Source organism: Bombina bombina, chromosome 1 (assembly GCF_027579735.1).
Source record: "Bombina bombina isolate aBomBom1 chromosome 1, aBomBom1.pri, whole genome shotgun sequence".
Classification (NCBI taxonomy): domain Eukaryota; kingdom Metazoa; phylum Chordata; class Amphibia; order Anura; family Bombinatoridae; genus Bombina; species Bombina bombina.
The window spans coordinates 1422131518-1422159109 of NC_069499.1; the positions used below are offsets into that span (position 1 = coordinate 1422131518).

At 37.9% G+C, this 27592-nt stretch overlaps 1 protein-coding gene across 1 annotated transcript in view; it reads right to left on the reverse strand.

Annotated features, from left to right (window-relative positions):
• Positions 1–8903: 8903 nt before the first annotated feature.
• The window catches only part of PLEKHO1 (pleckstrin homology domain containing O1), a 69059-nt gene continuing 50370 nt past the window's right edge, over positions 8904–27592 (reverse strand). Inside the window, exon 6 of the mRNA XM_053705376.1 lies at positions 8904–27027. Coding sequence (XP_053561351.1) covers positions 26344–27027 — 684 coding nt within the window. The 3' untranslated portion in view covers positions 8904–26343. The remainder of the gene's footprint in view (positions 27028–27592) is intronic.

Sequence of the window (27592 nt, forward strand, 5' to 3'; positions counted from 1 at the left end):
ACTGTAAAAAGCTGACAGGAAAATATCACCTGAGTATCTCTATGTAAAAAAGGAAGATATTTTACCTCACAATTTCCTCAGCTCACCAGAGTAAGTTCTGTGTAAAAAGTTATACTCAGCTGCTCCCAGCTGCAGGTAAAAAAATAAAAAAAATGAAGAAATGAACAGCAGCCAATCCGCATCAGCAGTGCTGAGGTCATGAACTCTTACTGTGATCTCATGAGATTTGACTTAACTCTCATGAGATTTCATAGTAAGCTTCCTTTACCTGATTGGTGAAATAATATGAGAGTGCACGAAGCTCATCCTTTCAGTTGTCCCGGGACAGACACACTAATATGCTGCTTAGAAATCCTTTACAATGGGAGGTGGCTACTGAGGAACTTTTGAGGTAAAATATCTTTCTTTTTTACATAGAGATGTTCAGGTGATATTTTCTAATCAGCTTTTTACAGCTATGCTGCATCACTTTCAAGTGTTTAAACATTTGGGTATTATGGCCCTTTAAGTAATGAAAACATACTTACCAAAAGACACCCATTCACATATAGCAGATGGCCAAACCAGTACTGAAACAGTTATCAGTAGAGGTAATGGAATATGAGAGTATATCGTCGATCTGAATAAAGGAGGTAGAAGATGAATCTCTACGACCGATAACAGAGAACCTATGAAATAGATCTCCCGTGAGGAAAACCATTGCATTCAATAGGTGATACTCCCTTCACATCCCTCTGACATTCACTGTACTCTGAGAGGAATCGGGCTTCAAAATGCTGAGAAGCGCATGTCAATGAAGAAATCTTAGCACAAACTTACTTCACCACCTCGATAGGAGGCAAAGTTTGTAAAACTGAATTGTGGGTGTGGTGAGGGGTGTATTTATAGGCATTTTGAGATTTGGGAAATTTTGCCCCTCCTGGTAGGATTGTATATCCGTCACTAGCTCATGGACTCTTGCCAATTACATGAAAGGAAACAACATACAAATTCCCTGAGATAAAGGAGGCCTGCAGGGTCTTAGAAAAAGGCAGAAATGTAGATGATTAAAGGTTATAAAGTATATTAATCTAGCAGTGTTAGTTGTGCAGAGCTGGGGAATGGGTAGTAAAGGCGTTATCTATCTTTTTAAACAAAAATTTTGGAGTAGTCTGTCCCTTTAAAGAGAGAGTAAACCAGTTTTCATATAACTGTGTGTAATAGACACTACTATAAAGAAGAATATGCACAGGCAATAATCTAAACATCCAGTATTATAAACTTACTTAGAATCTCCCAGAGCGGCACTGTTGATGAGGTTAGGTTGGGACACCCAGTGAAAGGGGCTGGGAAAGCAGAAACAGCAGACCCCCGCTCTGCATATGTAAAGACAGATTATACAGATTATACAGATTATACACATAAGGAAGGATGATCAGAAAAATAAGGATAGAATATAGAAGAAGACATAGACTTAGCTCTTCTAGAAATATTAAAAATTACACCTTGAGGGGAAAACATTTTAGAAGAAAAATCTATAGCCTTGACATCAGAAACTCTTCTGCAAGATAAAAGACAAAGAAGAGAAGCAAGTTTACAGGTAAGTTGTTTAAGTGAAAACATTAAATTAACATCCCAAAAAGAGGAATACTTAGGTCGAAGGAGGTCTCTTAATCTTTATAGATTTCATAAGTCTGGAAACAGAAATATGTTGGCCGATAGGAGAATTGTTAATTAATTAATGGCCTGCCGAAATAGCGGATCTATAAACATTAATAGACCTATAAGCCAGACCTTCCTCATAAAGGGAAGAAAGAAAATTCTAAATTTTGTTTAAAGTAGCTGAAAAGGGATCCAAATGTCTTTGACTGCACCAGCCAGACCATCTAGACCAGGAAGATAAGTAAGATTTCTTAGTTCCTGGAGCCCTTGAGTCTTGTAATAATGATCTAGCTGATGAAGAAAGACCTTCGGAAGCCCAAGATCCCCTGAAATTGTCCATGCAATAAGATGCAGAGAACGTTGAAGAACTAGGTCGTGAAAATCTCCATTTGGATCTGACAGAAGGTAAGGAACCATGGGAAGAAGGATTGGAAACTTATATGACATCTCCAACAGGGACGGGTACCAGGACTGGGTTGGCCAGAAGGGGGAGATCAGGAGTAGCAAAATCTTGCTCCTCCTGACCACATTCAACACTCGAGGGATCATCAAGAAAAGTGGGAAGGCATAAGCTCCTTGACGTGGCCAAGATTGGAGAAATGCATCTAGGATCTTGATTCATAATGAGAATGTCGTCTAAGTAAATAATTAAACGAATTCCCCTTAGTCTCAACCATGCTACAACTGGTTTTAAAATCTTGGTAAAAACCCATGGAGCGGAAGATAAACCAAAAGGGAGACAAGTAAACTGCCGAATAGAATCTTTCCCAAGAAATCTGAGAAACTTGTGATGGGAAAAATGAATAGGAACTGTTAAATAAGCATCTGTTAGGTCTAATCTTACTAACCAATCCTTGTCCATAAGACAATCTCTCAAAAGATGAATACCTTCCATCTTGAAATGATTGTACGATAGGAAGGCATTCATATTTCTCAGATTTATCACTGGACGAAGAGAACCTTCTTTCTTTTTCACAAAGAACATGTTGCTGAGAAAGGAGTCTAACGTGTCTGGAGCCAGTTCTATAGCTTGTTTCAAATGGAGATTGGAGATCTCTTGATCTAATAAATCTGAATCTGTTTTTGCAAACATGATGGGGTTTGGAATTTGAACTTGAAAGGGAGGGGAAAGAAAATCTAGAAGAAGACCTGAAACAGCTTCTATTACCCAAAGATCTCAAGTAATTACTCTCCAATTTTCTATGAAAAGGGATAATCTGCCTCCAACTTTGTGTGTAGAAAAATTTGTGAAGTGTAAAGAAAATGGTTTTACCTGAGAAAGGTCTGGGACGAGATCTTGACCTTGAGAATCTAGGATTCCAGGGACGTTGTCTTGAGGGGAAGAAACTTGAGAGTGAAGGGTTGGGAGGAGGATATTGTTGAAATTGTTGAAATTGAGGTCGGTTATTAAAGTTTGAACGACCGGGAAAGCGACCTCTTCCTTTCATGGCCCATTCAAAAACACGATTGTGTTGAGGATAAAAAATCTTTTTTGTGGAAGTTTTAACTTTATTTAGAGAATTGAAGGTATTCACATATGCACTAAGTTCCTTCAATCCAAGATCTCCAAAGAAGAGGCCCTCTGCCTGAGGACCCATCTCTGTGGGAGCAAAATCTGAAATTTTGGGGTCAATGCGTCTTAAGACCATTCTTCTGCGTTGTGAAGACATGGCCGTGTTGGCGTCCCCGAATAAATAAACGGATCTTTGGATCCACTGCCTTACAGTGTAAGGATCCAACATAACCTTATTAACAATTGCCTCCTCTGTGAGCTCAACAATTTTTGTAATTGGACCCAAAGAGTCCAAGACCCATAGTTATTAAGGTCTGGCGGACCTGATCCGACACTGCGGATCAGGTCCGCCAGACCTCGCTGAATACGGCGAGCAATACGCTCGCAGTATTCAGCATTGCACCAGCAGCTCACAAGAGCTGCTGGTGCAACGCCGCCCCCTGCAGACTCGCGGCCGCCAGCAGGGGGGTGTCAATCAACCCGATCGTACTCGATCGGGTTGATTTCCGGCGATGTCTGTCCGCCTGCTCAGAGCAGGCGGACAGGTTATGGAGCAGCGGTCTTTGTGACCGCTGCTTCATAACTGTTGTTTCTGGCGAGTCTGATGACTCGCCAGAAACACGGGGCATCAAGCTCCATTCGGAGCTTGATACATATGCCCCCAAATATCTATCCTGGCATGCCTTAAGGTATCTGTCAGGACCTTTTTTAAGATTAAAGTTTTTATTATTAACAAATTTAATAATGTTTGCATCAATCTCCGGGGTAATTGCAGTTTTGTGGGGTAAGTCTGGTCGAGGACACTCGGCTTTTAAAGTTGGCTTTATTAGAGAGAGATTTTCTCAAATAGTGGTCCAGAAATATAGCGACCCTTTTAGATGGTCTCCAATTAGAAGATCAAGGGTGTTGGAGATCTTCTGGGTCCAAGTATTCTAAGCCTTCATTATCAACAAATTTAATTTTAGATTTCTTTACTGATTTTTTAAAAAATGTTAGTTTTTTTTTAGCTTTTTTAGCTCTTTTGGCCTTAGGATAATAATCTGAAGAGGAACTTTCAGAAAATTCTGGAGAATAAATGGACTGCCAAGAATTTAAATCGGAATTAACGTCAGTTTCCATATTGGAGTCCGAAGACTCAGTTGTAGAGACTAAGTCAACCATTCTCTTGACAGCACGTTTTTTTAGGAGCAATTATTTTGGAATCAGAATCTGAATTAAAAAATTTTAATTTGCGATCTTTAAATCTAGAGTCTGATCTAGACAGACTGGATGCTCCATCAAAATCATTATAAATCTTTCTTTTTGATTTTTTAGATAAATGCTTACTCTTATGAGTAGCTTTTCTGGGGGTTCCAGAATTTTTGTTGACAATATTAATTGCTGTCTGGAATTGATTCCTTAAATCTTTTATGGAAGAGTCAATCAAAGTTTTGACAGACTCTGCATTAAAAGCAAAAGAGACATATTGTAAATGTGAATAAAATATATTTTTAAAATAAGATACATAACATTAATTTATAAAAATTAATTAAATAATTAGTAAATAACTAAGGGGTTAAAAGTTAGGAGATTGTGCAATAAAATTAATAATCTAATAATTAATATAAGTAAAATATAATAAAACATTTGAACTGAATAAATATGAATAAAATAATAAGGGAGCTTCACCAGATTAAATTGTCAATAACGTTAAGTAAGTAACAAATAAGTCTGGGCGAGTAGCCAAAAATATACAGAGAGCAACGATGTAACGGTCTTTTTTAGTCTAACAGCTGAGGTAAAGTGGGCGGGAAAGAGCTGCGTCACTAGGACTAGAAGAAAAAACAAACGTCACAAGATGGGCGTACCCACGTGACCAGAGGCTAAAATGTCGGCATAGGAGTTGTAAGACCGACCGGAGCAGGAGACAGGTATAAAAAACAATCAGGAGGGGGACCAAAAACGGAAATATGAGGATAGAACAACGATATAAGAAAATAAAAGGTATTAAAACAAAATAGAATACAATGAAAAAACGGACATAAAACAAAAAATAAGAAAAACGAAGCTAAAATAAAACTTAATATATATTTGACAAACAAATCGGAATAACGATAATAATAAAAGAGAACAACTTTTTTAATGCACAACAACAATAATTTCCAATGAGCTAGCAAGAAAATACTTATCTTTGAGAGTAGCAAAAGAAAAGAGGCAGTTGGGATTGTGTGTGGACTATTTATAACATATTGAACATTGATGATTGGTCTGTTTTGAATATCAACTTTCAACGTTGCTTTTCATTGCTCATTGTTTTTATATCTATTCTTTCTATGTTATATGTTTAAAATGTATTATGTTACTTTAAATGGCTGTTGAGTAGTAAAGGAAAAGGCTTATGCAAAATATAAGTCTCTGTCCTTGTATTAAAATTCTGAGGAAGCTTCCAATACTTCCCAACATTCTCTGCTCCCATTTCAATGCGAGGAGACACATAGTGGAGACTAGACAGTCTGGCATTGGAGTTGGTCTGTTTTATGGACAGGTTTCTGGCATCCCTGGGGGCTATACATTCTGAGCTCAGTTTGGATGGTCCGTGTTATATTTATAGGAACAAAGACAAAGATTGGAAAAAAAAATGTTGCAGAAAAGATAAGATAGAACTCCAAACCCACGTCAGTCTCAAAATGAGAGATGCTTGAAGCTCTGTTTTTTTTATTCTCTCTGAAAAACTATCTACACCAATGTCAGAGGATCTCTTTCTTCCCTTTTATAATGCTTACAGATCTTTCTTCCTTCTAATCAACATGACACAAATAAAAATGCCTGACACTGCAAGAATGAGAATGCCAATAGGATTTAAACAGCAAACAAAAAACTTTAAATATATGCTGGTTATTCCAAAATAATTTGAAGGGGTCTCTGGAATATGTTTTATGTAGGGCAATATTTTATTTAAAAAAATGAAACGAGACATGAATGTCAAAATGTCATGGTTTGGACAGAGCATGCAGGTTTGAGAAACTTTTTCTATTTATTGCTTTACAATTTATATTTATTATTTAATTTGCTTAATTCTCTTGCTATCCTTTGCTGAAGGAACAATGATGCGCTTACTGGCTAGCTGAACACATCTAGTCATCCAATGACAATTGTGTGTAGCAACTAATCACAAGCTAGCTTCCTGTATTGTAGGATACGTACATATTCCCTCTCAACAAAGTACACCAAGAGAGCAAAGTACATTTGAAAATAGAAGTGAATTTAAAGGTTAAAATTGAAATTTGCAAAGGTGCATTTAAAGTTTAAATCGAAGCATTTTTGTATTATACTTCCATTAGCTAAAATGCTTCTAGTAAAAGTCATTACTGTTTTCCAGCAGCATTCACACATATCCTTGGACCGTGCACCAGTATTCAAACTCAGAGACCTGGGGTGGTGTGTATTGTGCCTATGGACAATTAAAGGGACAGTCTACTCCAGAATTTTTATTGTTTAAAAAAATAGATAATTCCTTTATTACCCATTCCCGTTTTGCACAGCAAACACTGTTATATTAATACACTTTGTACCTCTGTAATTTCCTTGTATCTAAGCTGCTGCAGACTGCCCCCTTATTTTAGTTCTTTTGACAGACTTGCATTTTAGCCAATCAGTGCTGCTTCATAAATAACTCCACGGGAGTGAGCACAGTGTTATCTATGGCACACATGAACTAGCGCTGTCTAGCCTTGAAAAACTGTCAAAATGCACTGAGATAAGAGGTGGCCTTCATGGGCTTAGAAATTAGCATATGAGTCTACCAAGTTTTAGCTTTCAACAAAGAATACCAAGGGAACAAAGCAAATCTGATAACAAACTGGAATTTTTTTTAAAATTGCATTCCCTAAATGAATCATGAAAGTTTAATTTTGACTAGACTGTCCTTTTAATTTGTATCATATAAGCCACTGCTGACTCGCTAAGAAAGTGTTTAAAAAATAGTGCATGGGCACTAACAGGATATTTGCGTATTCTGCTGAAAAACAATAATATCTTTTACTAGAATGACTGTTGCTAATTGAAGTATATTGTAAAAATGCTTATATTTAAAATTGAAATGAATCCATGCACAATTCAATTTTGACCTTTCTGTCTCTTTAAAAGTGTCTTAAAATAACATGATCTTTTTGAATCATGCAAATTCAGGTTTGACTTTCCTATCCCTTTTTAACTATGTGTTTAACCCTTTCAAAGGAAGCAAAATGCAATATGCAAGCAATAGTGTAATAAATAAATACATTATTACAATCGAGAGATGTACATTCGTTTTTGGACGATTGCACATTTGTCATGAAAACCGGATTTTCATTTAATTTGAACTAAATCAATATCTGAATGAATGCTCCAACGGAAAAAAAGAAAACAAAAGAATACTGACAAAAATAGTCTTAATTTGTTTACTTTATTTATTTTAAGCGGTTAATACTTAACATAGCATGCTCTCCATAGCAGATTAAAGGGACACTGAACCCAAATTCTTTCTTTCATGATTCAGATAGAGCATGCAATTTTAAGCCACTTTCTAATTTATTCCTATTATCAATTTTTCTTCGTTCTCTTGCTATCTTTATTTTAAAAAGAAGACATCTAAGTTTTTTATTTATTCAGAACTCTGGACAGCACTTTTTTTTATTGGTGGATGAGTTTATCCACCAATCAGCAAGAACAACCCAGGTTGATCACCAAAAATGGGCCGGCATCTAAACTTACTTTCTTGCATTTCAAATAAAGATACCAAGAGAATGAAGAAAATTTGATAATAGGAGTAAATTAGAAAGTTGCTTAAAATGTCATGCTCTATCTGAATCACGAAAGAAAAAATTTGGGTACAGTGTCCCTTTAAGGTACGTATTGTAGATACAGGTAAACTTGTAGCTTTGAAACATTTACATAGTTTTAACAAAAAACAAAATGTAAATGTTTAACGAAAATTCAGTATTCATTTTGTTTTAAACTAAACAAATACCAAATAGTACAGCCACCGAATATTTGGGGAAACGGATTTCCCTAAATATACGGAACAAAAAGTTTGTCTGAAACAAAAATTTCATGGCTGCACATCTCATCTCATTCCAATCTCAATCCTAATAACTCACTGAAGACATAAATTTAGTTAGACAGCGCTAGTTCATGTGTGCCATATAGATAACATTGTCCTCACTCCAGTGGAGTTATTTATGTCAGCACTGAGTTACAAAACTTAAAGGGATACTGAACCCAACATTTTTCTTTCATGATTCAGATAGAGCATGCAAATTTAAGCAACTTTCTAATTTACTCCTATTATCAATTTTTCTTCGTTCTCTTGCTTTCTTTATTTGAAAAAGAAGGCATCTAAGCTATTTTTTTGGTTCAGGACCATGGAAAGCACTTGTTTATTGGTAGGTGAATTTATCAACCAATCAGCAAGAACATAGTGTGTTCACCAAAAATGGGCCGGCATCTAAACTTACATTCTTGCATTTCAAATAAAGATACCAAGAGAATGAAGAAAATGTGGTAATAAGAGTAAATTAGAAAGTTGCTTAAAATTGCATGCTCTATCTGAATCACGAAACAAACAATTTGGATTCAGTGTCCCTTTAAAAAGAAGGAAAATATATTTTCTTTAAATTCCAGTAAAAAAAAAAAAAAAAAAAAAGATCATTAGTTATTTTTAAAGGAAACTACAACCTGTGTTTATTTGATGGAGAAGGTAAATAAAAACACACACACACACAACACAGAGTTTTATATAAAATTCCCATATCATTTATTCATTATCACAGCTTTATTTTGTAACATTTCTGCTATCGGCGGCTGGCCAGGGAAATATAGAAAGCATAAAATATCAGTGCAGGTTTCATCCCCAGCGGAAGAAGAGAAAGTTTGACACATTGTACAAACTTTTAAACAGAGGAGAAACAGGGGAAAAAAACATCAAGTCCTATAGAATGTCACTTTGTCCAGCTGTGTTACATTAGCACATTGCAATAGGATCCAATTATAAGCACCATGAAACGGTCAAAAGGATTTTGTGTCACTGTTCACATTACCAGAGCCATAGAAGGTTTGGAAACAAAAAAATACATTTTATTTATCCCACTGCAAGTTCAAATATTCATATAATCCCATTTCCTGATTGATGTTTTTATTAGAGAGAAAATAACATAAATGATTTGTGGTATACATTATAAATGGTCTACAAAGCATACAGATAATTGTAATGTGAACACAAGTATCATAATGTGTGTTAAACCTAGAAGGGCCAGAGATTGTGGATCAAATATGGAATTAGTGAAATATTAAAGGGACATGAAACACAAATTTTTTCTTTCATTATTCAGAGAGACCATGCAATTTTAAACAGCTTTCCGATTTACTTTGCTTATCTAATTTTTTTTAATTCTGATGATATCCATTGTTGAAAAGCTTACCTAAGTAGGCTCAGGAGCTGCTGATTGGTTGGTGGCTGCACATACTGTATATGCCTCATGTTATTGGCTCATTCATGTGCATTGTTGTTTTTTCAACAAAGAATAGCAAACAAATGAAGCAAATTAGATAATAGAAGTAAATTGGAAAGTTGTTTGAAATTGAATGCCCTATCTGAATCGTGGGGGGGGGGGGGGGATTGGATTTAATGTCCCTTTAAAAGTAGAATTTTAAAACTAATTTATAGTGTCACACTACAACAGAATGATGTGTGTCAGTAGTTTGTCCTGTACTTCAGCAGAGTAAGAGGAAAGTTTGCACTTTAAAGGAACACATTCGTTGCTGCAAAAAAATTATCTATATAAAAACAAATATTTATAGAATTATTTCTAAACGTGTTGTGATCACCACCCGACTAAGGACCTGATATTCAAAAGCTCTCTGCTCAGGTGAGATGATCTAAACATCTCGTCAGCATGGAGAGGTCCCTAAAAAAAATTATAATTTGAAAGATATTTATCACACTATGCAGCGTTTTTGATGTGATGGAGAGACATCTACATTATACAATATAAGGTCTAAAAACAAATTCTAAAGATTTTGCATGATTTCTCTATATGACAGCAAGCTTTTGAATATCTGGTCCCAAAAGTGATGTACATTTTAGTTTTCAGTTCAATGTACTTTAATAGTACACATAATGTTTTTCAGCATATCAGACTTTCAGGTAAATGTACACTGAGGTGTGAGCTAGATAAGAAAGAACCCTTATTTAACTGTTGCCTTTAAATTTTAACAATCTATGTATGAGTACATAGCTGTGACTTAGCCATTGATTAACTTACATAAGAATATCCTTAAAATGGCTTGTCCAAGCATTGTCCAAGCATTACAAAAAATGACATATTACAGTATAAGCTGTTGAACCTTTAACAGACACCTGAAAGAAATGCAAATTATACAGCTGAATATTGGCTGAGGGCATATTACACTGTTCTCATTGGTAGACAGAGAAAAGACTACATAAGTCTCAGGAAATGGCAGTTTATTCCACACTGTCATACCAGTTAAAAAAAAAATCCCTAGATCTGTCAATTCAAGCAGCAACCTGGTGTCTTATGGAGTTAAACCATGAGGTACCCCTCAAAATCTTAGTGAATCAACCACATAGGTACCTAGATTTTCTCTGAAACAGTTTTCACATGCAACAAATAAAAATGCTTTTATTAAAAGAAAAAGGGAACTGTTATATAACAGGAAACTTAATTGATGCATCAATCACTGAAACAAAGTAAAACCCTTACATATGTAAGATTGCAGCTTCTCTTGAAATTGTTACATACACAGAGCCCTACTTTAGTTTAGATCAGATGATAATAACTGAATCCCTACAAAAGACTGAATGGTGCATAGTGATTTTTTGGGTCTAAATACAGCTTCAGGAGCTGTAGTTAAATGTTTCACTTAATTATTTAGACAAACAAAATACAGGATGTTCCCTGAAGCTTACTGCAGTACATGCTAATTTTACTGAATATTTACCTTGAAGCAAAAGTATACATTCAAAAGAGATACATGTTTATAGACATATTACCATGTATGCAGATTACCTGAAAGTAATGACAAGTTGACATGTCATTTATGGCTGTGATGTTACTTAAAGGGACATTAATCACATAGCACATATCAGTAAGTAAAAACTGCACTGCAAAATAAATTTATTAAAATCATCTAATGCTGCGATTTTGTTAGCACAATTTATAATGTTGCACCACTTGAGAAACCAGGTAAAAATCTTTTTCCTGGTCTACTGTAATGTGGCAATTAGAACAGATGAAAATTAGTTTGAGATAACCAATCACTGTTTAAAATGTTGCAGACTCAGGTAATGAAACTAATTCAGAGGCATTTTGCAGCAAAACGTATAATGAATATATATTACAGTGTTTCATTTCCATAATTCATCATTATATCAGGAGATTAAATGTAAAGTTTAATGTCCTTTTAAAGTGATAGTAAACTTTATATGTTTTAAAATCAGGTCCAGTATCTAAGCAATATTTTAGAGGGATTTTAATTGATCAATTCTAATAAAGAAGCGCTGTTATTTACTTATTAATCTAGCTGCGCCATTCTAATAACCCACGCTCCAGCCGCCCACTTGAAAACACTCTTTTTTTTTTGTTGAGCTAATGGTTTGAATTGCTCTCCAATTGGTGCCCTTGCTACAAAAAAAGTGCCGTAGGGCTAGAGTGCCGATTGGAGAACAGTTCAAACCGTTAGGTCACAAAAAATATGAGTTTCGAAGTGGGGGGCCAGTGCGCAGGTATTAGAATGTCACTGCTAGATTAAAGAGTTAATTACATTGCATCTTTATTAGAAGTGATCATATAAAGTCTGTGTAAAATACCGCTTAGATTCTGGACCTGATTTAAAACATGTATAGTTTACCATCACTTTAACTGTGCTGTTTCAGAATTCTGTTATGCAGCTATAATCTACATTCATCTAAGATCCGTTCTCCAAATATAATATAAAATAAATGTGCAGATATAATTTTGCTACGGGCACTTTCAACATCAGCAAAACAAATCTTACAAAGTTATACATATCAGCATCAACTTTTAAGCTCTACCAATATGGTGCAGTATATTCAGTGCAACTAATAGCAAAAGAAGGTTACAAATTGACTAAACACGTCCTTTGTTCTCACAGGAAATCTCAACTGGGAATTAGTTAAACAACATTTCTTGTGAATGAACAGAAAAGAGGGTGTGAAAATGTTAAATTGTATGATAACCTTAACAACTACGTAAAATGCCATGTAAACATTGGTAAACATATTGGCAAGTATTAATTGTAGTAAACAAGGCTACTACTTAAAATAAACAAGTGTTAAGCTTTATTTTGCAAAATTCTCAATATAGTACTTTTTCCCCGTAAGGAGTTGCTATACATTGCTATACAATTCCTGGCAGCCAAAGTGTTAAGCATTTAGGTGCTTAAAAAATCTAAACTACAAACAAAATGTAAACAAATTGGATATTAATCAGTAAATAGAACTGATGATGTAATAGCCTCCCAAGATAATATCCAAACTCACACCTTGACAAAAGCAAAAGATTAACTTACCAAGCCAATTTAGAAATAGCTCTATGAATGTAAAACGCCAAATGGTACTAGGTGAAGACAAATACATTTTTTCAATACCACATTCCAAAAGAAAATTCAAATAAACAATCAGTGACACACCAGTTTATGAATAAAAAGCAAAATATCATTCTTGAAATTAACATGGCAACATCAGTAATGTCTGTGGTAGGAAGATGACATAGTTTCAGAGAACTTGTATAATCACTTAAATTATTAGCTATGACAATCTAGCAAGTCATAATGCTGTAACACTGACATGGCAATAGTCATTATACCGCTGGACGATAGTAAGGACTATGGGTATGCTGCCATATTGATGCCCTCAGCTTTATCCCACACACAGTGTTGCCAGATGCCATCCATAAGAATACTGGATGAAAACCCGGGGAAAAGAGGAGGCAGAGCATTGAAGAGACCTTAGACTAACTCCCATGGCTCTACTGTTTATGTCCACCATGAGTACACAATGGACAGCAAATCAGATCCAGTGGCCTGATGTATGTATCAGGTGCCAGACTCATCAACCTGAAGCCCTGACAGCTATATGCCCCCACATTAGAACCAATCAGTTCAGTGTCCATTTTGTTTTTGTGTACATACTCACCAGCTAGTTTAAAATACCTGACTGTTCAGTTAATGCTAGACAACAGGCAACCCTTCATACAGGCGTTGATATTGTGCGCATACAATGTTGCACACAAGAACTAATTAATAATCCCAATAATTCAAAAACAAAGCCTATAGTATCCTAATCCCAGTCTCCACTATAATCTACTGTATGAGGGCTAGAGTATGAGCGTGCAAACGATAATGGGTTTATCGCAAGTGTTTGCATGCATTGGAAGTAGCGCGCATATTACAAGTTGAAAGTAAATGCGTTCACTTGAGCCAACTGAATTTAACATGCAACTTCAGAGCTCTGTTTAACTGTTACCTCGAAAAAAAAAGGTTTCACAAAATACATTAAAAAGTACAGTTACACTTATAATAACACCATCTAATAAATTTGTTTCATTAAAAAGTTAAAAGGGGTCAAAGATATGATGTCTCAGGTCTTAGGAAAAAAGGCATGCAAAGGGCTTTAAAATAGTGTAACATACATAAACAAGTCTAAATATGTATATGCATGTATGTGTGTATATATATATATATATATATATATATATATATATATATATGTGTGTGTGTGTACATATGTATTGATATGTGTATATAGACACATAATACACATGTATACATATATATAGACATATTTATAAGTGTATTGGAGCCCTTTGCAGTCAAGTATCGGAAAACATGAAAAATCATATTTATGCAATAATCATATTTAATAAAGTATTTAACTGTGTTTGTACTGTAAATATTTGACATATATTTATGAATAAATAGAACATATTCTTCTATATGAGGAACATCGTAATGTGAAATCTTAATATTTCATGTCAGGTTAGCGCACTAGAGAAAATGCGATCGGGTTTGCACGCAAGTAAAAGTGTTTCTCCCCCCCCCCCCCCCTTTTTCATGATCCATTGAAGTCTTTGGGGGAATACATTAAAGCGGTCGTGATATTCTAACTCGCCTTTTGCCCTCATCGGGTTAGCAGGCAAGTGAAAACTTTTCACTTTCAACTTGCACTAGGCACAGTACCCAGGCACGCAAAAAGCTTACTTCTAGCGGACTTAGCTTGCAATGCGGGATCAATAAAACAAGCTACACTCGTAACCTAGCCCTAAAAGACGGTGTTGTAACTATCCTTGCACTTGTAAAACCAAAATGTAAAAGGTAAATGTGTCTTCCTATTTAAGTTTGATTCTTCAGATGCATTACAAAAAAAAATGCACAATTCACCTCTGAGGATATTGTCCATTTCTATTACCACAATTTACAACTTGTAAAGTTATAAAAAATGTAATTACATGGGCTTTGCATCTCAGTAGGGCAACAAAAACATTATTTATGCTTACCTGATAAATTTATTTATTTCCGTATATAGTGAGTTCACGGATCATCTTAATTACTGTTAGGATTTCACTCCTGTCCAGCAGGAGGCGGCAAAGAGCACCACAGCAAAGATGTTAAATACCACCCCCTTACCCATAACCTCCAGTCATTCGACCAGAAGCAAGGAGAAAGGAAGTGACAAAAAGGTGCAGAGGTGCCTGAGGTTTACATAAAAAATAAACTGTCTGAAAATAAGGGCGGCCGTGGACTCACTATATCCGGAAATAAAGAAATTTATCAGGTAAGTATAAATTATGTTTTCTTTCCTAAGATATAGTGAGTCCACGGATCATCTTAATTACTGTTGGGAACCAATACGCAAGCCATAGGACACGGATGATTAGGGAGGGACAAGACAGGTAACCTTAAACAGAAGACACCACTGCTTGAAGAACATTTCTCCCAAAAGAAGCCTCAGCTGAAGCAAAAGTATCAAACTTATAAAATTTAGAAAAAGTGTGTAAAGATGACCAAGTGGCAGCTTTGCAAATCTGTTCCACAGAAGCTTTGTTTTTGAAGGCCCAAGATGAGGAAACAGCCCTTGTGGAATGAGCCGTGATTTTCTTAGGAGGCTGCTGTCCAGCAGTCTCATATGCCAAACGAATAACACTCCTCAGCCAAAAAGAAAGAGAAGTAGCCGTAGCTTTCTGACCCTTGCGTTTTCCAGAAAACACAACAAACAAAGAAGAAGACTGGCGAAAATCCTTAGTCGCCTGTAAATAATATTTTAACGCACGAACCACATCCAGGTTGTGCAGCAAACGCTCCTTCTGAGAAGAAGGATTAGGACACAAAGAAGGAACAACAATTTCTTGATTAATATTCCTAACCGAAACCACTTTTGGAAGGAAACCTAAGGCAGTACGCAGTACCACCTTATCAGAATGAAAAATAAGGTAAGGAGATTCATACTGCAGTGCTGAGAGCTCCGAAACTCTTCTAGCCGAAGAGATAGCAACCAAAAACAAAACCTTCCAGGTTAACATTTTAATATCCAAAGAATGCATAGGCTCAAACGGAGCCTGTTGATGAACTCTAAGAACCAAATTAAGACTCCATGGAGGAGTAGCAAACGTAGGCTGGATTCTAACCAGGGCCTGACAAAAAGACTGCACATCTGGCACATCTGCCAGACGCTTATGCAACAAAATAGATAAAGCAGAAATTTAACCCTTCAGGGTACTTGCAGCTAAAACCTTCTCCAGACCCTCCTGGAGAAAAGACAAAATCCTAGGAATCCTAACTCTACTCCAAGAGTAGCCTTGGTATTCACACCAATAGATATTTATGCCATATCTTATAGTAAATCTTTCTAGTAACAGGCTTGCAAGCCTGAATCATAGTCTCAATGACAGACTCTGAAAACCCACGCTTAGATAGAATCAAGCGTTCAATCTCCAAGCAGTCAGCTTTAGAGAAACAAGATTTGGGTGAAGGAAGGGCCCCTGAAGTATAAGGTCCTTCCTTAACGAAAGACTCCAAGGTGGAAGAAATGACATCTTCACAAGATCCGCATACCAGATTCTGCGAGGCCATGCCGGAGCAATGAGAATCACTGACGCCCTCTCCTGTCTAATTCGAGCAATGACTCGTGGAAGGAGAGCAAATGGAGGAAACACATATGCTAGGCTGAAGTCCCAAGGAATTGCTAGCGTATCTATTAGCACAGCCCGAGGATATCTCGACCCGTACCTCGGAAGCTTGGCATGCCATAAGATCCAGCTCTGGCTGCCCCCACTTGCGAACCAAGTTGACAAACACCTCCGGGTGAAGTTCCCACTTCCCGGGATGAAACGTCTGTCTGACTGAAACCTGATAAACTGGGTTGAAGCTAACTGAGGCCAGGCCAGAAGAGCATTGAAGATTGCCCTCAGCTCTAAGATGTTTATGGGAAGAAACGCTTCCTCCTGAGTCCATAGACCCTGAGCCTTTAACGAGCCCCAGACAGCTCCCCATCCTAGCAGGCTGGCATCCATGGTCACAATCACCCAGGAAGGCCTGCAAAGGCAAGTTCCCTGAGTGAGATGTTCCTGAGACAACCACCACAGAAGAGAATCTCGTCACCTGATCCAGAACAATACACGGAGACAGATCCGCATAATCCCTGTTCCATTGACTGAGCATGCATAACTGCAGAGGCCTGAGATGGAACCGAGCAAACGAAATGATGTCCATAGTTGACACCATCAGACCGATTACCTCCATACACTGAGCCACTGACGGCTGAGGAGAGGACTGAAGGGCAAGACAAGAATTGAAGATCTTTGTTCTTCTGGCTTCATCTCTAGTGAATCGATAATGGTTCCCAAGAATACTATGTATGTTATATAAGGTTGCACATTATGCCATATTAATACAACGGACAACAGTCTTATATTGAAAACACACAGCTGTGAGGGGGTTTCGTCTTTTGTATTTCTTACATAGGCTCATGGGTCAGGCCTTTTTACCCTCATTTACTGTGTGTTTAGCAACGGACTGAAATTGAACACTGACTGAATTGTATTGATTAAGAGTTTTTGTGTTTGGGCTGCAACTAAGTGTGTACTTGGGACTATGGATAACAGGACAGAGATGAATGCAGGATCTGTTACTAATGTGACTTTTTATTCTTTGCGGAATGCAAGTGAAAGGCATGATTGCACAGTATTAGCTGAAAGCTTTTTCACACTAGACAGAATACAACAAAAACTAACTACCCTTTTTGAAGAAATTGAATATCTGTTGAACAAGGAAAATAAATATAAATGGGACATTTGGACTATGGAAAATTATCTTAAGCTCAAACTTATACCTAGGGAGCTTAGAATTAATAAATACCCCACTTTCACCACTGATGATAGGGCATTTATTAACGAGTGGAATGACACCCTTTCTGAATGTTCCTGGAACCTCATGCGCGTGTTGATTATATACAAAAATAAACAGGTTCAGGAAATTACCACTAAGATAACTGAAGTACAGGATGAATTAAATAGAAGATGTGAGGATGTTGATTTTGCTCGATTTGATAAGCTACTACAAGATGCTGTGGCAGAAGCCAAAAATTTGTTATTAGAAATCAAACATACAAAGTATATAAGGGATCAGACAGATTTTAACAATAATACCATTTATGTGTGGAACAGAAGGGAACGCACACAAAAGTACAGAGTATAATCACACTTTGGGCCCTAACAACAGAGGTAGAGGTTTCAGGGGTAGACGGAGGGGGCGAGGTAGAGGCAGACAACACAGGAGAATTCACTTCTCAGAAAGTGAAGCAGAATCCTCATCAGGAGGTGGAAGTGGGACCTCTGGAGAGGAAGATAATTTCCCTCCTGACTCCCACACACAGACTAGATCTGCCCCTCAAATACAGACACAGGAAGCAATAAAACAGAAAGAGAAAAATAATGCTTTACCACCTTCTATTCTAAAGAATGCACAACCAATTAAAACAGGTTCCCCCCCCCCCCCCAAAGAGATGCGGGGGGGAGAAGATCCAAAGGGAACAAACAAGGGGGGCTATGCGCTCAGGAGAAACCAAATGAACACAAGATATCAGTGATAAATCTATCTTCTTACCAACTAAACACAGTGGAAACCAAGATTCTAGGGTTGGGGTTGGGATTTGTCCCAACTAGAAAATTTTATTTATTTAACACCCTAATAGACGTCAATAAATTTGTGCGGAAAATTACCTTGAAAAAGCATTTTTCAAGCAACACAGAGAGCTGTGGTACTTCTGATGTTTTACAACAGAGTACAGGTAATGATAGAGCCATTTTGGCGATGGATGATTGGGATTTTCAGGATCTCTGTAGTCCACAAAATCTTGAGTCTCTGGATATGTCCAGTGAAAGTAATTTGGTTTCCACTGTTAAAAGCTTTCCAAAGTTCAAAAATCCTTCCAGGTTCTACCCGCTACATACTAGGGGACCCATAATTGAGAGGTTCCACAGTAGGGTTGAAACCGATCTGAGTATGATCTATCATTCAGATACAAGGAGCAGACAGAATCTATCTGTAAGAGAAAGGGAAGCATTGGCAAAGTTAAGTAACAACACCACAATTGTAATTAGGGCAGCGGACAAAGGTGGCTCAGTGGTAGTCCTGAATAGATGTGACTTCATCAATGAAGCCCACAGACAGCTACATAACACCAAGGACTATAGGGTTCTCGATTTGGACCCAACAAACCAGTTTAAGAAAAAACTTGAAAGTCTGCTAGATGATGCTATGGAAGCTGGCTTTATTGATGAGGATACCGCAAGCTACCTATTGGTTAGCAACCCCAAGATCCCTATTTTCAATCTCCTGACAAAAGTCCACAAGTCACTTGTCAATGTGGTAGGCAGACCCATTGTGAGTGGTATCGGCTCACTCCTTGAGCACACCTCCGAGTGGCTCGACCAAATTTTGAAGCCGATGGTCCCTGCATATTCTAAATCTCCTTGAAAACGTTGAGTGGAAGAATGATTATATCTGGCTTACAGTCGATGTAAAATCGCTCTACTCTTCCATCCCACATTCCAAGGGTTTATTAGCCCTGTCCCACTTTCTCAACATTTACCATGGAGATGACAGTGATTTTTGTGAATATGTCATTCAAATGGCTGGATTTCTGCTGTCACACAACTACTTTGAGTTTGAGGGGGTGTACTACCTCCAGATTTGTGGGACTGCGATGGGGGCAAAATTTGCCCCCTCGTACGCCAACTTTTACATGGGTTGGTGGGAGAAGGACCACATTTATGGAGGTGGGAACCCCCTCAGCTCGAAGATAGTGTTTTATAGGAGGTTCATTGACGACCTCCTATTTATTTGGAAGGGTGATGAAACCGAACTTACCACATTTGTGGAATCATTAAATAACAACGACTTAGTTTTGGGTTTCACCTTTGAATTCAGTTCCTCTAACATCAATTATCTGGATGTTACCTTGTGGGGGGTGATTGGTGAAAAAATCTGCACCACAGCATATAGGAAGCCTATATCAGGCAACACACTGCTGCACTCTAAAAGTAGCCACCCCAAGGGAGTCTTCAAGGGAATTGTCAAGGGACAGTTCACTCGTTTGAAACGAAATTGCTCTTTGAACTCAGATTTTGAAGAGGAAGCCTCATTACTTTCCATTAGATTGCAGAAAAGGGGCTATCACAAAACCCTGGTAAATCGGGCCCTAGAAGAAGTGAGGCATTTGGATAGAAAAGATCTCCTGTGCCCCAAGGCCCAAAAAATCAGAAAAGCAGATAGTACCAGGGATGAATTATACTTTGTCACTGACTACTCGGAACAGTACACACAAATTTGTGATGTAATCCAAAAGCACCTACCAATGCTCAAGGCGGACGAGGGCTTGACAGATCTGTTGCTCAAATCATGCCACTTCTCCTATAGGCGGAACAAAACCTTAGGCAATCTGGTAGCGCCAACAAAAATCAGCAAGAATGAAGCACAGGCATCCTCTTGGCTTACCCAAAAAGGGATGTTCAAATGCCATAATAGGGAATGTGTCGCTTGCGAGAAGGTACAGACAGGGAGTCAGTTTATTTCATTTGTCACAGGCAAAGTATTCACTAAAAATATGTGTTTAAACTGCAGATCAACGTACACAATATATCTTGCCTCCTGCGAAAAGTGTGGAATACAATACATAGGCCTCACTACAAGGGAGGTCAGGTCCCGCATTAGAGAACACCTCTCCAGCATCAGAATAGGAAAGGCAAGCACTCCCCTGGTCCAGCATTTTGCTAATGTCCATGGAAAAAGTGCAGATACCTTCCGCTGGACATGTATTGAAAAGGTACTCACACCACCAAGGGGGGGTGATAGAGATCTACTACTAGCCAAACAAGAGATCTTTTGGATCTTCACGTTAAAAACTAGACACCCCCAAGGTCTGAACTCAATGTATGACCTAATTAACTACTGGGAGTAGTAGGTGGTCAATACAATCAGTGAGGTAATACATTACATCAACATCCACCATCTACCAGTACTTGGTATTCTACTAAGTACAAGTAAGAGTTCAAATCTAACGTGTACCGTCCCTGTGACACTACTAATAAGGGCTAGTATTTATATAATACCTGCCGGGGGCTTTTAATGTTTATCTTGGTCTGGATTGACCGATTTGCTCTCTGTTCAGGATATTGGTTTCTGGAGATATGCTACAATACCCCCCTTCTGTTCTGTTTCGTTTTGTGTTGTTCTGCTTTGGAACTGCTACACCACTGGAGCATTTAAACTAAGGGTTACCATAATATAGTAAAAATCTATATGATTTGCAATAAGTAAATCTGGTAGCTAGATTTAACAGGGTGGCATCTGTATAACTAGAACATATATCCCTCCCCCACCCATAATTGAGTTTTAAATTTTACATAGGGAGCATAGAGCCTAAACAGGTTGGAGGAACAATACCTCGCTAGCTAAATAGGAGTTAACCACCTGTCTTAACATCTTTGAGAACAGGAACATTAGCTATATAGTTAATGAGTGGTTGAGGCTAGCTATTTCCTGCACAGGAAAATTGAGCTGTATAATCCATTGTCCAAATGTGCTAGCATGCTATTGCTAGTAAAAGCCTCTGTCTAGCAAAGATAGTTTTCACATATAGTAATCCATTAATTTAAACAGTCACAATAAATGTATAGGGTAAGTTGAATGAATATTAGTATTTTGTGTTCTGATTAGAAAACATATCCTCATTACACTCTACTTATTTGCGTATTGGCAACTTTCAGGGGTTAAAGTGCACTGAATGTGTTAAACAGGTGCAATTTATCATTGTCCAATTAGAGTCATGTACTGTGTTTTTAAGGGTGGGATTAAACCCACGCAGGTTAGCAGCTTTGAGAACGGCATTCAGCCGAAACATGTCAGCTGTGTGAGCTGACTCTTTTTTAGGACATATCATCCTGTTATCCTTTTTAATCCTTTTTGTTTTAAGGATTTACAAATAAAGAAAATTGTGTTTTAAATTGTCGGTGCTCCATCCAATCCTTTCTTTGTTTTGCTCCCAAGAATACTACCCTTGTAGATGGAACCAAGAAACGTTTTCCTAAATTCACCTTCCAACCGTGGGAGCGGAGAAAAGACAACAACAACTCCGTGTGGAAGTTTGCTTGTTGAAAAGATGATGCCTGGACCAGAATGTCATCCAGATAAGACACTATTGCAACACCCTGCAATCGGAGAACTGCCAACAACGCTCCCAGGACCTTTGAGAAAATTCTGGGAGACGTTGCCAGACCAAAAGGAAGGGCCACAAATTGAAATGTTTGTCTAGGAATGCAAACCTCAGAAACTTGTGATAATCTTTGTGGATGTTAATATGTAGATACGCATCCTTTAAATCCACAGTAGTCATGAACTGACCTTTCTGAACCAGAGGAAGGATGGAGCGAATAGTGTCCATCTTGAAAGACAGAACTCTGAGGAATTTGTTTACACTCTTGAGATCTAGAATTGGTCGGAAAGTTCCCTCTTTTTTGGGAACCGCGAAACAGATTGGAATAAAAACCCAGACCTTGTTCCTGTATTGTAACAGGAACTATTACTCCCAGGTCGGACAGATCTTGAACACATTTTAAAAATGCCTCTCTTTTTATCTGGTTTACAGATAACCTTGAAAGATGGAACCTGCCTCTGGGAGGAAAACTTTTGAACTCTAATTTGTACCCGTGGGACACTACGTCCACTGCCCAGGATTCCGAAACATTCCGAACCCAAGGCTGAGCGTACAGGGAAAGTCTGCCCCCCACAGGATCTGCTCCCGGACCGGGGGCAGACTCCTAATGCTGACTTTGAGTCAGAAACAGGCTTCTTAGACCAATATGCTGCCGCACTGGTAACAGTAGCAATACACACCACAGGCTGCCTTTCCAGACCCTGGTGAACATCCAACTGGAGTAGAAACACTGGGCACTGCATGAGATGACACTGAATGAAGAGACACATGAGGAGAAAGCTGTGGCATATTCTGAACAGGAGACCCCTGAACAGCATCCACCCCAGCTAATGATGGCTCAGGAAAAATCTTTTCCCTACACTGTAAGGTCCTCTCAATACATGAGGCACAAAAAGGCATTGGAGGTTCCACATTAGAATCAAAACAAAAGCTGCATGTAACATCTTGCAAAGCTTGTTCCATCTTTACCAAAAACAAATTAAATTGGCTTAAAACAAAAAATGTTACTGTCACTTTAAATTTTAAACTGCAACTTTTTTACTGCAAAAAAATACGATTGCTTTAAAAATTAAAAAACACCTTCAGGCAGCCTCCTTACCTCAACAGGCCCTGCTGAAGTGCCTACCTGACCCCCCTGAAGCTGGAAAATGTTGACAATCTGGACACAGCAGCCTTTGAAAGCAATGAAAACCGCCAAACAGACTAAGCCTCGCCCATTTGTGGGCGTGGCTAAAGGCCAGCCTTCTATTACAGTGAGAAAAAAAAAACACGTTTTAAAAAACCACACAGAGCCTCTCCTGAGAGTCATACAGTGCCCAAATATAAACCCACACTGGTTTAACAGTCCCTGTACCCATCAAAGTGCCAAACTCTCTTTTAATAAAGAAATAAAAACCGGCACTTACCTGAGTCACATCTGCCCGGCAGCAGGGCAGTTCACAGATATGGAAAGGCTTCCTCCCTCCATAGACCCGTGGAACAAATGAAGGACTGCCTAAAGTTAATCAGGCATTCAGGGTAGGGCAGCACCAAACATGAAAGGCATGGTGAAATGAAAAATCCCACCAGTTTTCAAGTGCTCAAAAGCCACCACAGCTCTACTGAAGAGACTGATGTGGAACACAGCTAGACCCCAGTAAAAAAACCAGAACAAACAGCTCTGCTTTAAAAATAACAAACTCTTGATTGAAGAATCTACCACCTCCTTGCATAGGCAAAGACAATGACTGGAGGTTATGGGTAAGGGGGTGGTATTTAACAGCTTTGATGTGGTGCTCTTTGCTGCCTCCTGCTGGACAGGAGTGATATCCCAACAGTAATTAAGATGATCCTTGGACTCACTATATCTTAGGAAAGAAATAATACCTAGTTTCCATTGGGGTGGTAACATTGTGGAAACTGATGATAAAATCCTTAATCTTCGTTAAAGTCTATGGAGATTTTTAATGTTACCACCAGTTTCCACAATGTTACCACCTCAATGGAAACTAGGCCTAAGTGATTTATAAGTGATTACAAGCATTGGATTTCTGGGGAGCCATTTATATCAGATAAATATGCAAAATGTAGTTAGACATAAATGCCTTAAACCAGGGCTCTATGATTCTTATGTTAAGGTTACATTTGTATAACAATATATGGTGTCCTGAGTACCCTGGTGAAGAAACTTTCCAGTTAGACACAAGATAGCAGCTTCTGGCATCCAACAGAGGCCTAGTTTCCATTGAGATGGTAAAGTTTGGAAACTGTTGGTAAAAACATCTATTTCCAGTAAAGTCTATGGAGAATTTTTATGCTACAACCAGTTTCTATGATTGCTATGAACATTCTGAGATCATGGTATGAACATTCACTTGATTGCATGGCCATATAACTCAGGTTCCTATAATCCAATAATGAGCCAAATAAAAGGTACATGATTACACAAAATGTTCTATGTTCCACCTATAAGGGATCATTTCAAAATACAATATTATAGTGCTTTCTATTTTGGAAATAAACCATACTGAATAAACCATTTTTTTTTCCTGTGGTAATTTTTCTGTCATCCAGTGAGCAGTATATACCTCAGTATCAGTTATATTAGCTTCCCTTTAAATTTAAACATCTTTTAACTTTGTTTGATGCAAAAAAAGTTTAACTGCTGATCTTTTCTATTCACATATGCACAAAAGAAAAATGTTAGAATGTCTGACTATTATCTTAATATAGGGGTTGACAAATTGACAATAGTGAGGAGCCAGTAACACATTTTGTTATGAGCCAAAGTAGTTTGTATATACATATTATATATGTAGAGTAATAAAAAACATGGAAAGGTCAAAGCCCACAGTTTTTTTAAAATTATTATTGTATATCAAAACGGTTTATAGATAGTGAATTTTGTTTAATCTACCTATTCTGCATCAGAAAATAATTATAATTTCCATTAAGGTTAGATAATTTTCCTAGTTTGAGCTATTTGCCAAGTGCTACCACAATGGCAGCAGATACAAATGGTGGTAATTGAGTTAGTTTTTAGTAACAAAGGTGCAAACTGTCATTAATGATCAGAGAACTGTAAACTCTATAACGCCAAACATCAAAATGTATTTTGACTAAGGACAATCACAATGTATTCAAATCATAACTGGCCCTGTTGTTCCTGTAGAAGAGTGAACATTTTATTTCTTGGTAAGATTTTTTTCCAGATGTGGTAGTTCCCAATAGATGTATAAAAGTCAAAACTATATAACACATCCAGTGCAATCTATGAAGAAATATAAAGTAGGTTCATTAAAAGGCACCATACCCTCCATTTAAGGCGCTAGCTGATGCTGAAGGTTTAGAGGCAGACTCAGTTGCTCCTGATTTTGTATGCTAGTAACGAAGTACGTATACATACGATGGATAAAGCCCTTCACAGCCAGAAGACCAGGAAGTCACTGGTATTTTTAATCTAAACACTGATATAACCATTATATATCGAAAACTATAAGGTGAGATACATGGTGTATCATGTATGGGAATAATTAATTTACTGGATTTGAAAAGAGTCAAAATAAAAAATGGTGTAAATGAACTTACAGTGAATACTTAAATTAAAATACAAGTGTCCTTAATGGTGGGAAGCAGGTGAACTGGGACACAGATATGCTGCACTAACTATTGGCTTCAGGTCAAACTAAATTATTTCTGCTAAAGATCTACTCATTGGCCACAGCTACGCCTGTTGTGTTTTCAGTCTGTGGTGCCCAACCCCAATCAAATAGAAAAACTGCAAATCTTTTGGATATCCAGCAGTAAACTGATGACCCCTGTAACATTTAAACATAGTAAATAAAATAAGCTTGGACAGAATAGAAAAGTGCATAGTCATACTCCATACTGGCATATGCTACAGCTTATGTATGTCTGACTAGAGGTTAGTAATCAGAAACCCCTGGAGATTTATAGTATCAACTCTGCATAGAGCTTCTTTAGAAACGCAATAGGGAGAAATGCGTGTAAACATACAGTAGGTAACATTGAAACAGGTTAGTTTGCGTCAAATTGGATAGAACATACTACAAAAACTACAATTTGCCACATGCTTCATCCATTCGCCTACAGCTTGTTCCAGCTTTCCATATCTCATTAATTGTAAACACTGATAATGCAAAGATTCTAAGCCAGGATATGCAGGCTGTGTACGTTAGTAGATGTCAAGCACTCCCATTGTGCTCCCTGCATGTATCACCAGCCTAATGTGATTCACAGCTTGTTCAGCTGCCCATGGGGATTCGAGTGCAAAGCCAAGGGACCCTTCCAAAGACAACCATCTTCTCTTGTGTGGGCTCCTGGTCAGCCTTGGAGCTTGGCATGGACCTGTCAAGCCAGAAGCAGGATCAAACAGGAAAATATCCGTTTGGGAACTTGAGGGTTTTTTGAGTGCTTTTGTCCCTCACATTAGACTTTTCCTGTAATGACTGCTAAGTTTCTGTTTGGGGTCTAAGGGTTGATGGTCTGCTTGTTTGTACAGGTCTCTCAGTTCCTTTATTTCTTGTAGAACCTTCCTAGCCTGCCTCCAGTTGGAGGAGGCCTCAGACAGAAGCCTCTCTGCCTCCAGAAGGGTACTCTCTGAGTCAATTTTAGCCTTCTTTTTCACATCTCCACAGTCCTTTACCTCTGAGAGAAGTTCCTGAGTTTTTTCAATCTTCACTGCTATCAGTTCCTGTATATGGGATAATTTTTCAGACTCTGGCACCTTTTTGGGTGTAGATCGTTGAGCTGCAGAGTCTGATCGAGACAAGATTTCCTCCATGGAGGCACATTTGTTCTTTTCAGAATAAGACAACCTTTTGGGGACCTGAGGTGTGTAAGTGGTGCCCTTCCCAAAAGAATCGCGGTGAGGCCCCCACTTGTCCCATGATAAGTGGTCTCTACCTTGTAAGTTTTCTGATCTGCCCTTTTCTGGGCACTTGAGGTTCTCAGAGTCTGACCTTCGACGGCTGGATGCCAGCTGTGCCACAGATTTATCCAGGTCCACCCTGAAGCTCTGGTCACAAGAAGCTTGCTCCTCTGGGGAAGCTTCCTCTTCCTGGATAAGGTCCAATGTCAGCATACCATCAGATGTAGAGGTAGATGCCTGCAGAAATGTGACACAAACATTTTAGCCATGAGAAAAAATACCTAGTGTGAATCCATTGCAGGTTTCTTGTTATGGTAAATGATTCTAAGGGCCTGATGATCGAAAACTCTCTGCCAGAGTAAATTCACACAAAAAAACTTTTTTTTTTTTTACTTGTATTGTGATATAGGTGCCTCCCCATTCACATAAAGAACCCTGCAAAGTGAGATACACTTCTCTTAAGGTAAAATTTATGTTTCTAGAATTGTTTGAGGGACCTCACTATACTGACAACACTTCTTAGATCATCTCACCTGAGCGTAGAGCTTTAGATCATCAGGCCCCAAGTGACAAAGAGCTGAATGGTTGGCTATCCTGACATTTATAGCCCTTTAATTTTACATTACAAAAAATATCTTTGCAAAACTTGCTATAGAGTGCTTAGTCCATTTCATGCACTTTGAAAGGGGAAAATAGTTTAAATCTGCTGAACTCATGGAATGTTTCATGTAAAAGAAATAATATTTGAAATACATAGGTCTGACAAAGCCCAGCTTCTTTGCATGTGGTTGAGCCGCTACAT